Source organism: Suricata suricatta, chromosome 3 (assembly GCF_006229205.1).
Source record: "Suricata suricatta isolate VVHF042 chromosome 3, meerkat_22Aug2017_6uvM2_HiC, whole genome shotgun sequence".
In the NCBI taxonomy this organism is placed as follows: Eukaryota; Metazoa; Chordata; class Mammalia; order Carnivora; family Herpestidae; genus Suricata; species Suricata suricatta.
In genome coordinates, this window is record NC_043702.1 from 56,649,039 (window position 1) to 56,664,904 (window position 15,866).

General features: G+C 35.8%; 1 protein-coding gene across 1 annotated transcript in view; it reads left to right on the top strand.

Moving 5' to 3' along the window:
• Positions 1-15,866, top strand: part of SP3 (Sp3 transcription factor) — a 57,277-nt gene that overhangs the window by 824 nt on the left and 40,587 nt on the right. The window contains exons 3-4 of the mRNA XM_029933306.1: positions 5-126; positions 7,476-8,875. Coding sequence (XP_029789166.1) covers positions 5-126; positions 7,476-8,875 — 1,522 coding nt within the window. The remainder of the gene's footprint in view (positions 1-4; positions 127-7,475; positions 8,876-15,866) is intronic.

Sequence of the window (15,866 nt, forward strand, 5' to 3'; positions counted from 1 at the left end):
CAAGGCCCTGCGCCCGCCATCCCGGGCCTGCTGCGCGCCCGCCGCCCCAAAAGGCCTCCCGGGCGCCCGCGTCTTCCGCGATACGGACGGATCGCGCAGCCGGGGCGCCCTTTCGGGCTCTTTCGCGTGCCTCTGTGGATCAGAGGCCAGCCCCGGCTTTTTCTAAATTGTCACTGTGGCGCCTCGATCTAAATTCACTACAAAATGAAGTCAGAGAGGGCGGGGGTAGAGGACTCCAAAATGGATGTTTGAGCAATTCGTATCAGTGCTGAAAACTCCTTCGCCGAGCACTACAAAATTTTCAAGCACAGCCTATCGGCCATAGATAGTATCAACTACAGAGGCAGTGTCTTTAGTTTCCAGTGTTTTTCAACCTGGAGCTTTTTCTGCTGCAAGTTATTAAATCTTACTGATTTAAGTCTTAAATTGCTAAAAAGAAACCAAAAAAGGAATGAAGGTTTACTCTTTGGATTACCTTTCTGTATGCAGCAGTGAACACTTTGTGGGTGCTTTTTTAGTGGCCATTCTAAATTTTTGAATTTTAGTTTTTGCAGACGACTCAAGTTTATGAGTTTCCATAAGTGGAGTAAGTGAAACATTTAATTCGCGACCGTTGAAATCCGCGAAGTAGGTTACTTAGGCGATACTTTGGCTTTTGAAATTGAATATGGAATACCAGTGTTAGAAACAAAAGTACATGTAAGGAATTTTATTTACATGCATGCTAATGTATATTGTACTCACAGTTGGATGTGATTGGCAAAGCTGTATTTTCATTATGATGACTGGTCTGATACGATGTGATGGGATCCTGTTTGTAGTGTTTTTAGTTTGGAGGCAGGCAGGAGCTGGTCAGTTTTATGAGTGCTTAATATAAATTAGCTGGACACAATTTTTAAGACAGTTAATTGTGAAATTTATCTGTTTGAATTGTTGCTGTTGTGTTAAACATGTGGATGGGTTCACTTATTAAATAAAACCTCTTCCAGTCATTTTTTATTAGGTGGATTATGGGAATTCATTTGTGTAATAATATTTTGAATAGTCACTGTAGACAAAAAAGTTTGATATTTGGCATAGTCTGCAGGAAATTCTTAGTATCTCTAGGCATTAAAAGTGAAGCGAATGTTAAGCTGTATGGTTAAATATCGTATTTGTAATTTTAGTGCTTCAAATTACATTGTAAAGGGATATGAGTAGTTGTAATGTCTTAAAAGCATTTTAGGTTTGTGCTTTTGTAAGCTGATTAAGATGTAAAAGCATGAACTTATGTTGGTGAGAGGCATTGTTACTTTTGAACTTACGGATTGGTAAGCATTTTTTAATGAATTCTCTAGGCCCACAGAACCAAAACAAATTGTTTATCTTAAAAAAGTAAAATTGCGAAGCAGATTGCTTCTACTTATCTTTTAAAATATTTTCAAATAGAACAAAAACTTGTAACTGAAACCTACCAAGTTTATATAGCTCACTGATGGGGGGGTGTGAAGGAGGAAGTTATGGGTGAAAAATATGTATATGTACTTGTAGATGGGAATCTCAGCTCTGGGAGTAGAATACTGTCTCTGGTCTCATCCTCCTCTGGCCATATACTTGTAGGGAGCTTGTTTCCTTGCCCCTTCAGCTCCTCCTCTCAGCTAGCAAATATCTACTGACATCACATTTCCCGCCAGATGAACATGAACTAGAATCAATAGGAGCACTTTTTTCTTTGTATGTTTGGTATGCATGCATAAATTTTTTCACTGAGTAGAATTAGGAAGGACTGGCTTGAGTGTATGTTTGCCTTAGCAAGTGGGAAAATTAGTTTTCCATTTTAAAAATGAATTGCAGACATGTACATCTCAGAAAATGGAAAAAAAAAATTAAACTTTTTTTGGGTATTTTTTCCTACTTAAAAATGTGCTTAGATAATCTAACTGCAATCACTCAAATTACTGGGAATCATGAGAGGCCTGTTGAGAGCTTTGTAGCTGTGCTTTTTTAAAATTTTATTTTGCAATAATTTTAAGTTTATACAAAAGTTGCAAAGATAGAATTGAGAGTTACCTTGTACCCTTCACCCAGCTTCCCCTAATGTTAATATAACTGTAGTGGGTTTGTCAAAACTAGGAAATTAACAATAATATAGTATTATTAACTAAACTACAGATCTCATTCTCATTTCAGTTTTTTCCCCCACTAATGCCTATTTTCTATTTCAGGATCTAGTCCAGGGTACCACATTGCATATAATATTGTGTTTACAATCAAGTGGAAATATACACATAGAATTCAACTTTATGCTGTAGTTGAGTTTGGTATTTTAAGATTAAAAGGGCATTGAAAAGCCAGTGTGAGCTGCTCTGGAGATTTAAGTATTTTGAATTTAGAATTTGTTATAATATGATAGGGGTTCTTTCTGGATCCTGGTCAAGAATGTTTGGTTACCTTCAGACCATTGTTGAATAGGTCTAATCATAAAGTATTCTCAACTGTAATGTCCCAGAGCATGGGCTCCCAAAGTTGGTTTGATAGCAAAGCCCTTTTTTGTATTTTATTATTAAAAGTTGAATAGTTAATTTTAGTAATCAGGAAATATAAGAAGTAGACCTTAATGCAATAATACTTTGTCCACTCTGTATTTTTGTAAATTTCTGGATTATTAATTTGCTTATTTCATTTGTACTTTAAGTTGTGATCAATTAATTGGGTAGTTGTTTTTATTTGAAGTTGGTTTGAGGTCTTTAGTATTCCTTGAAGATTTTAAGAAACTTGAGTGTTTGCCTAACAGTGGTTTCTTAGTTTGTTTCCACCTTAGCTTCACACTTGTTTTTGTTTTCCAGTAACTTTGTCCTTGCCAGTATCTGGCTTTCAAAAAGCCATTTGTGGGAACTGAGAAGTTAATAACCTTTTCCAAATGCTATGCAATAAGTGCAATGAATTTTTCTTTTTTCCCTTCCACAGGTATTATCTGAGAAGATAGCCTCTCTTTTTTCCCCCATTCAACTGCTCCTCCCCCCTCCATTTTTATGCCTGGTTGCACTGGAGAAAGCCCTTGTAATGAATTGCTATAGCAACGTCCCAGGGCTACTCTGGGTTTTGGTCCTTTTTACAGTGTGATTATGTGTTTATGTACAGAGGGAGACCTGAGTACCTTCAAGTTACAACTTTTTACAATAATGCCAACTTCCATGTCAGCTTGGTATTTTGTTAGTTGTCTAATAAGACTATTAAGAGTTACTGAGAGAAACACTGGTGGATTTTTCTTGAGAGTTATCTTGAACCTAAACCAAATACTAGTTCTTGCCTGGGTTAGGTGTTTTTAGGTCTCTCTTTTGATTCTGTAGTGTTTCTAATAAGCCTAACATCAAACATTTTACTTTGGTCTTTCATGATTTTCTGAATCATCTCTTTGAGTGGTGTACTGCTAATGAAATTTCTCTTACAAATGAATGGGCTGAGGGCTGACTAAAGGTACTATAGTTTTGAAATTTTGGGGGGCTTATTGTGAAATTATGGAAAGAAATTGGTTTAAAATTGGAGTTTTTCATAGAAGACTTAGTATCTCAAGGTCACTTTTATTGATCCATTCTTTTTCTCTGCAGTGATTTTAAAGTAAATACTTAAAAATAGTAAAAACGATTCATTCAATAAATATTTACTGATATTTATGCCAGGAATTGTACTAGGCATTCAAAGCATCCTCTGTCCTCAAAATCTTAGTAATCATGATGATACTTTAGTATAGTGCTTTATAGCATAGTGCTTTATAGTTTATAAAACAACACTTTTATCTTTTGATTCTTAAGACCCTGTGAGGTAATAGTTTTTCCTTTTTTTTTTTAAGCTTTTAAAATTTATTTTGAAAGAATGGTAATGCTGCCTCTGGCTCACATGTGGGAGGGGGAGGGGCAAAGACAGAGGAAGAATTCCAAGAAGGCTCTATGTCCTATCAGTGAGAAGCCTGAAGTAGCGTTTGAATTCCAAATCCTGATCTGAGTCGAAATCAAGAGTCAGTAGTTTAACCAAGTGGGCCATCCAGGTGCCCCAGTTTTCCCATTAAAAGAATTTTTTAAAAATGTTTGTTTATTTTTGAGACACACACACCCACCCACCCACCCACTATGAGGGAGGGGTAGAGAGGGAGGGAGACACAAAATCTGAAATAGGCTCCAGGCTCTGAGCTGTCAGCACACAGCCCAACGCAGGGCTTGAACTCCCCAACTACAAGATCATTACCTGAGATGAAGTCAGATGCTTAAATGGCTGGGCCACCCAGGTGCTCCCACCCCCATTTTTAACGTAAGCAAATTGAATCCTGCTTTAAATCACACACAATTTCACAGTTCTAGCTAGAAGTCAGTTCTGAGTTCTTTTTTTTTTTTTCTAGTGTAATGTACTTATCTCCCCCAAACATAATTGTAGCCTAAACCATGAAAGTCTGATAGTTTTCTGATTCAGTGTTTTCCCTCCAGTCTCATTAAAAATTAATATTGGTAATTTTTTTGTTGCTTGTCTTTTGCTTAAATTATTTGTTGCAGTTTTTCTTCCCTCTGGGTTTGTACTTCATAAGTATTCTTGTGTATGCGGTTCCACTTAGGTTTATTCAGGAAGTTCAGATACATCATGCTGTTTCAGATTTGGGGATTTCCTTTCAATTAATGACCTGTATTATTGGGAAAAGTGGTACCACAACTTCTTTTTATATAACTTCTGGAGAGGGGATCCTTGGGAGTACTTAGATTTGTCGTTTGGGTGGTTATATTTATTTTCAAGGAATTTCTTGACTAAAGATGTTCACTGATGGTTGATTATCTGCCCTTAACTATTTTGTAAAAAAGAAACAATTTAGATGCCATAAATTTGGCTTTTTTTTTTTTAAGGATGAAAAAAGACAAACTGCCAGTATTATAAAACAATCTACCTGAGATACTGTATTCTTTAAGTTGAATAATTAAATTTAATGCTGGTCAGAAAAAATTCAAAGGTGAACAACCTTAGGAAGATAAAGGTTGGATTTTAGACATTATACTTTAGTGTAGATTTCTGTATAAAGCCTAGAATTAAATATCTTTAGATTATTTAAAATGCCAAGAGACTGAAATATGAATTATTACTCTCATATTGGGAAAGATGACTTACACTTATAATTCCTATACCAGATAGAAGTTGAAGAATGACGTGCAACTTTAATGACTAGTCTTCATTTTAGTAATTTAGGTTTGATAAGTTTAAATGTTTGTGTTTAAAAGATGATTTTAGTTGAAGCCTACACGTTTGTACTGGGTCCCACAGTTTATCTGTCTTTAGTCTCTTCCGCCTTTCTTTCAGTCTCCTTCATTGGGCCTTAGTTTATCTTTATAAAACACAGACCTTGATTGCATCAGTCACTCACTTAAAAACCTTTTATAGCTTTCATTTACTATCTGCAGGATAAAGTCCAAACTCCTTAGCAGGATCTGCAAAGCCATTAACTACAGGCCTTGATAAAAATGTCTTGTCTTGTTCCCCATTACTTTTCTCTATGAATATGAGCTTTTTCTGGATCCTCTCTTGATATCCAAAGTATACATTCTTTACAATTTCCTTTTGTTTGTGAATATTGTTTTTTATACCTTTATTACTGCCTCTGTCTCTTTTTCCTAGCTGCCTACAGTGAAATCATAAATTTTATTCTGAGTACTTTAAATATCTCTTGTGTGAAATCTTTTTTTTCTTCAATCTTCTGTTTCCCATAAGTATTTTGATCGTATGGCTAGTACATACCTATATTCACGTAGAAGTAGCCTGTATTTATTTGTATGTCTGCTTGGATAAACTGTGAACCATTTAAAATAGACACTGTATGTTTCATGAGCTTACTCATACTTATTTCAGCTTGACAAATAGGCTCAGAAGTCTTGAATTGAGTCATTGAACTGTTCATCCATTGAAATATATGCTTTTCAACTATGTGTCTCCATGAAAATTAGGTAGTCAGTTTTTTAAAGAAACTTTAAAATATCTTCTGGTTCTACAATATTTGTATTAAATTTTGTGGAATGGTTTATACTGAGAGAACATGAATGTCTTAACCTTTTCTGTGGTCATAGGCCTCCTTTGAGAATACAGTGAAACCCTAAATTATCCTTTTGCTCCCCAGTTGTACTTTCTCAGAAATTTGCTATGTTATTTTAGAGGAGTCAGAGATCCCTTGAAGCCCAAGCATGGGTTCTTGGTTAAGAATTCTGGACTAGATATGGTTATGTTTTCATTGTTTAGTGATATGCATAGTCACAGGAAATCACAGATGGAGAAGGAAGTGGCATAGGAATGGCTTTATTTTGAGGGTAATTAATACATGGTCTTATTCCCTGATCTTAGTGGGAGACAAGTTTGGTATGAATTAAAGGCCTAGGTTCTGATCTTAGTGGGAGATAAGTTTGGTATGAATTAAAGGCCTAGGTTCTGGAGTTAGATTTGGCATAGTTTTAAATACTGACTTGGTTATTTGATAGCTGTGATTTTTCATTCGTGAGATGAGAATAGTGATAACACTTACCTTATAAAATTGTTGTAAGGAGTAGATGATTATAATCTTATAAATCACTATCATGGTACTTGGCATTAAAAGAATGGCTCCAATGTGAGACATTACTTTTATTTTCTTAAAAAAATGTTACCCTTTGATATTGATGTTTAAGATTTTATTGCTTTCAGCTTTCCTGTGTAGGTATTTTTCTTGCTCAAATAGCATGGGTTCTTTTTGTGGTAACTAACAAAATTGGAAATAGTAATTATTGTAGTTTGTATTGTACTGTTTCAGTATTTGAAGTCTACTGTTGCCCAATCTATAAGATATGAGGATGATAACTAAGTTTTATTATGTCAGAGAATACACAATGTGTATATCTGCCATTTTATTGCAAACATGAATAGGGTAGTAGGTAAAACCATAGTCTGTATCCTCCAGCTTTTAGATTCTAGAAAAACCTTTCAGGTGGAGTGACTTTGCCATGTGGTCACAGGGCAATGATCTTTCCTCATTAGAAAGTTTTTAGGTCTCTCTCTCTCTCTCTCTCTTTTTTTTTTTTTTTTGTAGTTCATGGGAAAAGTAAAGGATTTGATGGTTTGCTATGTATTTTAGTATGTATATTTTTTTAACGCCTCAGTGTTTGTGATAATGTTTGGTTTGAGCTGTTCATCTTTTCTACCCCCTATATTTATTTATTTATTTATTTATTTAACTATGTGGATTAGAGATCATAGGTGAGACAATAGGAGACTGGTTTGTGGTTGTAAAACAAAGATTACTCTCAAATTTTTTCCTGCTCAAATAGCATAGGTTCTCTTTGTGTTAACTAACAAAATTGGAAATAGTAATTATTGTAGTTTGTATTGTAGTGTTTCAGTATTTGAAGTCTACTGTGTTACTAAGAGAACTTTAAATTTCAGGTGGTAGGATTTATGCCAGTTTTCAAGATTTCTTTTGAGGATTGATTTAAATATGTCAGAGATATATATCACATAACCTTTTTTGTTTTCTTTATCCAGACAGGTGATTTGGCTTCTGCACAGTTAGGAGGAGCACCAAACCGATGGGAGGTTTTGTCAGCCACACCTACAACAATAAAAGATGAAGCTGGTAATCTAGTACAGATTCCAAGTGCTGCTACTTCGAGTGGGCAGTATGTCCTTCCCCTTCAGAATTTGCAGAATCAGCAAATATTTTCAGTTGCACCAGGATCAGATTCATCAAATGGTACAGTGTCCAATGTTCAATATCAAGTAATACCACAGATTCAGTCAACAGATGGTCAGCAGGTTCAGATTGGTTTCACAGGCTCTTCAGATAATGGGGGTATAAATCAAGAAAGTGGTCAAATTCAGATCATTCCTGGCTCTAATCAGACCTTGCTTGCCTCTGGAACACCTCCTGCTAATATCCAGAATCTCATACCACAGACTGGTCAAGTCCAGGTTCAGGGAGTTGCAATTGGTGGTTCATCATTTCCTGGCCAAACCCAAGTAGTTGCTAATGTGCCTCTTGGTCTGCCAGGAAATATTACCTTTGTACCAATCAATAGTGTCGATCTAGATTCTTTGGGACTCTCGGGCAGTTCTCAGACAATGACTGCAGGCATTAATGCCGATGGACATTTGATAAACACAGGACAAGCTATGGATAGTTCAGACAATTCAGAAAGGACTGGTGAGCGGGTTTCTCCTGATATTAATGAAACTAATACTGATACAGATTTATTTGTGCCAACATCTTCTTCATCACAGTTGCCTGTTACTATAGATAGTACAGGTATATTACAACAAAACACAAATAGCTTGACTACTTCTAGTGGGCAAGTCCATTCTTCAGATCTTCAGGGAAATTATATCCAGTCGCCTGTTTCTGAAGAGACACAGGCTCAGAACATTCAGGTTTCTACAGCACAGCCTGTTGTACAACATCTACAACTTCAAGAGTCTCAGCAGCCAACCAGTCAAGCCCAAATTGTGCAAGGTATTACACCACAGACAATCCATGGTGTGCAAGCCAGTGGTCAAAATATATCGCAACAGGCTTTGCAAAATCTTCAGTTGCAGCTTAATCCTGGAACCTTTTTAATTCAGGCACAGACAGTGACCCCTTCTGGACAGATAACTTGGCAAACGTTTCAAGTACAAGGGGTCCAGAACTTGCAGAATTTGCAAATACAGAATACTGCTGCCCAACAAATAACTTTGACGCCTGTTCAGACACTCACGCTTGGTCAAGTTGCAGCAGGTGGAGCCTTGACTTCAACTCCAGTTAGTCTAAGCACTGGTCAGTTGCCAAATCTACAGACAGTTACAGTGAATTCTATAGATTCTACTGGTATACAGCTACACCCAGGAGAGAATGCCGACAGTCCTGCAGGTGAGTTGTAAGTCATGTCGTGCCATAGATCAGTGATTTGCTAACATGTAGGGATATTTTTTGGTTTAAGGTGTTTTCAGTATCTGGCTATATTTAAAGGTGATGATAATGTTTCCCTGTGTTTGTGTGAAAGGTAGACATCAAAGTGTCTTCCAGATTATTCTTCGTTGAAAAGTTTTGAAGTCAGGGATTCATTTCTCCATTATGCCATTTATGTTTGTAGTTTTTCCCCAATTTTATATGTTTTCCATTTGATTGGTATTGTCAAGCATTACAGAATTTTTATTTGGGAGGTAAGGTATCTTGGTTGTGCTTGGTGTGATTTAAGTTAAATGTGTTATGCATTATATTTGGTTGGGAAATTAGATATGTTTGGCATGGTGAAAACATAACACTGGGAGCCAAGTCTCTCTTCCCTACTACCTAGCTGTGTGATTTTGGCCAAGTTACTTTTTCTCTTGCAAACTCAGTTTTCTCATATAAAATGGGGTTGTTGTACAGTAACTATATCTAGGGTACCTTCCAGACCTAAAATTCTTTGATTCTGTGATAGTTCATTCTTAAAAGTGTGTAATGGGCATTAAATTTAACTATGCTAGGTATATAGTTACTGATAGTATGGGTAGAAATCTCAGAAGTCTACTCTTTGAATGTTGTGCAGAAATCAAACAGGTTTAGAGGAGATGGTATCATTACTTTAATGTTATTCTTTAGATAACATTTTATTGAATGTTTTGTTGTGCGCTAAATCCTTAGATTTACTCCTCTATTTTGTATTCAGGTTATTGTGTTGATGGTACTACTATTACAATCTTCTACTGAGTCAAAGATTCCAAATTTTTACATTAGGGCACTTGAATTTAATTTTTTGAAATAATTCCCATCACTATAGATATTCCTTTTTTTCTTTGAAGAGATTTGTCTTCTATGCTTAGAAAATTGGAATTGTTCTGAAGCCTCAGATCTGTACTTGGCAAGACTTTAATTGCATATGAACGTCCTGAAGCACTGGTTTAGAGCAGCCATTATCAAAGCATGGTCTCTGGATCCCTGGGAGATTCCAGAAACCTTCTCAGAGGTCCTTGATGTCAAACTACTTTTCATAATATTCACGTTATATGCCTTTTTCATTGTGTTGAGATTTCCCTGATACTGGCTAAAATGGCTTGTGTCTTGGCAAAAATGGAAGTAGTACTACTTCCAAACTGTACTAACTTATTATATTCTTCATGACCCTGTACTTGCAGTTGAAGAAAAAAATGGCATTTTCATTGAAGAATGTCCTTGATGAACCAGTCAAAATAGTTATTTTTATTAAATCTTGACCCTTGAGTGCTGCATGTCTTTTTTTAAAAAATAGCTTTACTGAAATGCAAGTCACATACCATAAAATTCATAATTCACTCTTTAAAGTATATAATTCAGTGTTTTTTTTAATATAGTCAGACTTGTGCAACCATCATCACCATCTAATTTTAGAGCATTTTCATCACCCCGCAAAAAAACACAACCACCAAAAAACCCCGTGCCCATCAGCAGTCACTCCTCATTCCTTCCCTCCCCCTCCTCCTGACAGCTATTAATCTACCTTCTATCTCTTTGGATTTGCCTATTATTTCAGATCAGTGAAATCATGCATTTTGTGGCTTCTTTGTGTCTGACTTCTTTCATTTAGTGTAACATTTTCAAGGTTCATCTCTATTGTAGCCTGTGTCAGTATTTCATTCCTTTTTGTGGCTGAATAACACTCCATGGTATGGATATACCTCATTTTGTTCATTTACCTGTTGAGGTTGTTTCTCCTTTTTTGGCTATTATGAGTAATGCAGTTGTGAACATTTGTGGACAGTTTTGTGTGGATATGCTTTTGTTTATTTGGGGTATATACTAGGGAGTGGAATTGCTGAGTTGTATGGTAACTGTTTCACAGTTGGACTACCAAACTTTTTCCAAAGCTACTGCACCATTTCACCATTTTACGTTCTCACCAACATTTGAATGTTCCAGTTTCTCTACAAGCCTAGTGATGCTTGTTATTATCTTTTTTTAATGTTTGTTTATTTTTGAGAGTCAGAGACAGATTGTGAGTGGGGGAGAGGCAAAAAGAGAGAGGGAGAGACAATCTGAAGCAGGCGCCAGGCTCCAAGAGCTGTTAGCACAGAGCACGAAGTGGGGGGTGGTGAGATTATGACCTGTGCCAAAGTTGGATGCTAAACTGACTGAGCCACCCCGTCACCCCTCTTTTTGGTCATAGCCATCGGACTAGATGTGAAGTGCTATCTCATTGTATTTAATTTGCAGTTCCTGCTCCATGTCTTTGTAATATGCTTTGTGACAAAATAGGAAGTATGCTTTAATGAAGCATTTTCTACTTATCACCATAAATAAGATGATTATCTTAAAAAAAATTTTTTTCCCAATTGTGCAAGGTGAACTATATGCTATTTTTATGAAGGACTGTTTTTACTAGAAAGTACAACTGACAAACTATGGTTGTTGACTCATGTATTTAAGTGCTAATATTTTATCAAAAAAAAAAAAATTAAATGAGCATGTCACTTGAGGAAAAAAGTCTGACAGTATTTGCTACCAGTGATAAAATTTGGGTTTTCCAGTGAAAATCAGAATTTTGGAAAATTCAGGTCTATTCCTATGAACTTGATAGCTTGTTAATAATTAAATACTTTTTTGATCAGATGGATATGATAGTAATAAATAGAATTTGATACTGTATTAAAATCAAAATGTGCCAGCATTTGGAAGATTTGTGTGATAACTCAGTTGAACCAGTAGTTGTCAAATGACCGATTCACATTCAGAATCATGCGAGGATAAAAAGATCGTTTGAAGTTCGAGATAGACCTGTAACAAGCATATGGGAAGTTTATCAATATGGTTTCAGATTTTACACTGCAACTGACTTATAAGAAACTGCCACTTTTCAAATTTGATATACTATCAAAGAATACCTACAATTGACTGAAAGAGAATCGAATTATTTTTTCCTTTTCTAGCCATGTATCTTTCTAAGACTAGATATTCTTCATATGCTTCAACCCAAACTACATATTGCAAACAGATAGAATGTAGAAGTGAGTATGAGACTCTAGTTGTTTTCTTTTAACCTAGATATTTTTAAAGATACTTGCAGAAATGTAAAACATGGTCTCTCATTAAGCTTTTTGTTTATATTTTTGGGAAATAGTTTTTCATAAAATGTTAATTTATGTTGACATATTTTTAAACAAAATAAAAAGTTAGTTTCTCTTATAAGTTTTAATATGATAAATATCAAAATTTATAACCTACATGAACAAAGCTTTTGGAGACTTCAGTAATACTTAAGAGTTTAGAAGGAGTTCTGAGACTAAAAAGTTTGAGAATACTGGTAGAATGACAGACTTACGAAGATATAGCTGGTAGTTATTAGAAACCAGTTTTTAAAGCTTGAATGAAGTTAAGGTTGTGGAGATCTATACATGTTAGAAAAACATCCCTTGGGAATTTATTTGTGATTTTGTGGGTATATGCTAGCCATAAATCAGATTGTTACAAAGCACCAAATACTTCATTAATTTATTTCTCAAATACTATCAAAATGGCAACATTGTATGAATTAAATATGAGATGGACTTTTTAAAGTGGTAGTTGAGTTTATTGAATGGTGGAGAGGAAAGGTAAACTGAAAGAAGCACTCCAGAATGCCATTAAAAGTGAATTTTGTCCCAATTTTAGAGGAATGGGGAAGTTTTTTGAGATAAGAGAATGAGAATAAATGCTGCATAGTACACAACAACACATTTAGTAACGAAACCCAGGAAATTTTAATTTGGAGGCTATTTGGTGATAGGAAAACTATCCCTTGGTGTGCTTTTTAATTGACAAGAAGCAAGATAAATTATTTTAGGATGTGTTTTTCCTGAAAATAAGGTTTTTAAAATCTGTTAGAGCATAGTATGCCCAGACGAAATGCTTCAAAAACTGTTACCTCATTGGTTTGAGTTTTTGTTTTTGTAAGTATGTAACAATTTTGCACAATAAATGAGAAGACACAAATTTTTTTACTGGGGCCTTGGAATTTCTTTGACTTTTTGTTTTTCTTAAGCTCCCCTTGAACAAAAATGACCTGCTCCTGCCTGTTTAAGGCACTGTATCTGACTCTGGGCTTCTCCTCGTGATGGGTATGGTTAGTGCCTGTCATTCCTTAGAAACCAGACTGAACATAGAGCAGCTTGTCATGCCCCAAGCTGCAACCCCACTCGCTGATTGTATTTGTTTCTTTTCCATTGAGCAATGCATGCTGTTTTAGAGAAGTTCTGTTTTTGAAGTTTTATTTTGTCTACCATTGCTGGGTGTTTGAAAATGGGTGGGAGGAGACAAAGTATGGATTTATGTTCTTTCCAACATTTTTTCTGGTCAGAAAATGACTCCAGAGTTCACACCAAGACTGACTTACTCGGGCTCTTAAATTTTAGTCTTTTACCAGATTTTGTTATGTAAATACAAATTTTTCCTTCAAGACTGGGCACATTGAAATTTCAGTCAGATGTTTGCGGTAGGAAGAAAGGTTTGTGGAAATCATTACTTCTTTCTTTATTTTCTTAAGTTTATTAATTTGGAGAGAAAGCACATATGTGCGAGTTGGGGAGGGACAGAGAGAGGAAGAGAGAGAATCCCAGGCAGGCTCCATGATGTCCATGCAGAGCCCAATGCGGGGCTCAATCCCATGAACCCTGAGATCATGATCTGAGCCCAAATCAAGAGTCAGACACTTATGAGCCACCCAGGCACTTCTCATTACTTCTTTAGAGCAAAAAGCCTCATGTTTGGAATTTCCTATTACTCTTGGATAACTGCATAGTTGTGGACTGATTGGTAGGTGTGTTGAAGGGAAAGGGCAAAAGAGAAAGAGATGTGTCAACTACTATTTAGGTGTTTTTAGATATATAATGTAATTCTTTCTTGTAGTAATCTTGTTACTACTCTAATATTTGGGTAGAGAAGGCAACTGGCCCAATGAGCCTTTGTGGGGGTTTTCTTTTTGTTTTGTTTTTTTTACTATACTACACTGATTTGGTGTTTTGCCATTTAATTTACATCACTATGGGTTTTTTTCCTTTCATTTTTTGGAGGAAGGTACTAGCAGTATGTATTTTTTCCTGGTAAGTGGAGGAGGAATATTTTCTGAGACATTTTTATTGGCGATTCTAACAGTGAAAGTAATAATTTTTTGGTTTTATCTAATCATATATCAGAATTGGCTGATTATAGTAATGTACAAATACTGCTAAAAGGCCAGAACTGTTGCTTGGAAAGCAGAGTGTATGGTCAGAAATGCAGTCTTTGTGGAGCTAAAGAATAGAAAGAAATGTGACTGACTATGATCCATGATGATATAAGGTAATTAGTAGATCTTTTAGCCCTCTTATACAAAGAGAGGACCAACCTAGCTGTTGTTTTATGTAGACCTTAAAAGTGTTTTATTAAACACAACCTGAGTATCTTTTAGTTAGATATTATTCCGTATACCCTGCTTTGTTTCTAATTATGAACTCTTCATTTGGGAATCTGAATACTGTATATGCATGCCATGGTCTTTTACTAAATTTTGGAAATTTCTAAAATTTTTATTTTAAGGCTTTGGAAAATCATTCATACTCTGAATTCCACAATACCTTTTATTCATTTATTCGGTTATAGCCTTATAATTATGTGTTTTCTATACTTATTGAAGTTGCTTTATTTGGTTATAAAAGTAGTACATAATTGGTATGGAAAGTAAAAACATTGTAGAATGTTTTTTTCTTTTTGGAAAAAAGTTTTTAAAATATTTATTTTGAGAGAGAGAGAGAGAGAGAGAGAGAGCGCGCGCGTACACGTGCAAAAAGTGGAGGGGCAGAGAGAGACTTACAAGCAGGCTCCGAGCTATCAGTGCAGTCTGATGCCGGGCTCCATCTCACGAACTGTGAGATCATGACTTAAGCCGAAATCCAGAGTAGGATGCTTAACCGAATGAGCCACCCATGCACCCCTCTCTTTGGAAATTTTAATGTAAAAGGAAGTCTCTAATCTCCTCTCAGGGTAACACTTGGTGTCATGTATGTTTTTTAATATTATAATTATATTGTCTGTACAGTTTTTTAATCCTGCTTAATTTTTTTAATAGGATGAACATACCTGCTAGGTATTTAGGAAAGGAATTATATCCTATTTAATTATCTATTAATATAGATAAAAGTAACCCCCTATGAGGAAGGAAGAACCAGGGATCTCAGATTCACGCTTAGAACCAAGAACTGGAGGGCACCTGGGGTGCCTCAGTTAGTTAAGCATCCAACTCTTGATTCAGGCACAGATCATGATTCTAGGGTCATGGGATCAGGCCCTGCATCAAAGTTGCTTAAGATTTTCTCTCTCCCTCTGCTCCTCTTCCCTGCTTGTGTGTGTGTGTTCTCTCAAACAAAAAAACAAAGCTGGAGTACAGCTCCTTTTTATTAAAGGAGAGAACACAGTGTTCTCTGGTACTCCACGGTATGTCTTAAATGAGGCTGTACAGTTACCAAAATGTGAAGAGGTTATAGAGATAGGAGGACAGGAACACAATCTGACCAGCATTTTAACTGATCTGAAATGGTGAACTGTTAGCTCAGGCTCTGGATTTGTGATAGGCCTAGTATTTCCTTTAAATCCAGTATAAGATTTGGGTCAGTTCTGGGGCCAGAGAGATTTGTGAAAGAACTTGTAAAAATTCCAGACATGTGATACAAAGAGAAAAATTTCACTGAAGATAATCCTGAAAACTAAAATTCCAAAATACATGGTGAATGGAAAAATATATGAAAGCCAATAAAATCAATAATTAGAAAATTAATTTATGTCAGATTAAAGAAAGAACAACCTATTAAAGAGTCTAATTTAAAATCAGTATGTTTAGGGGCGCCTGGGTGGCTTAGTCAGCTAAGCATCCAGCTTCGGCTCAGGTCATGATCTC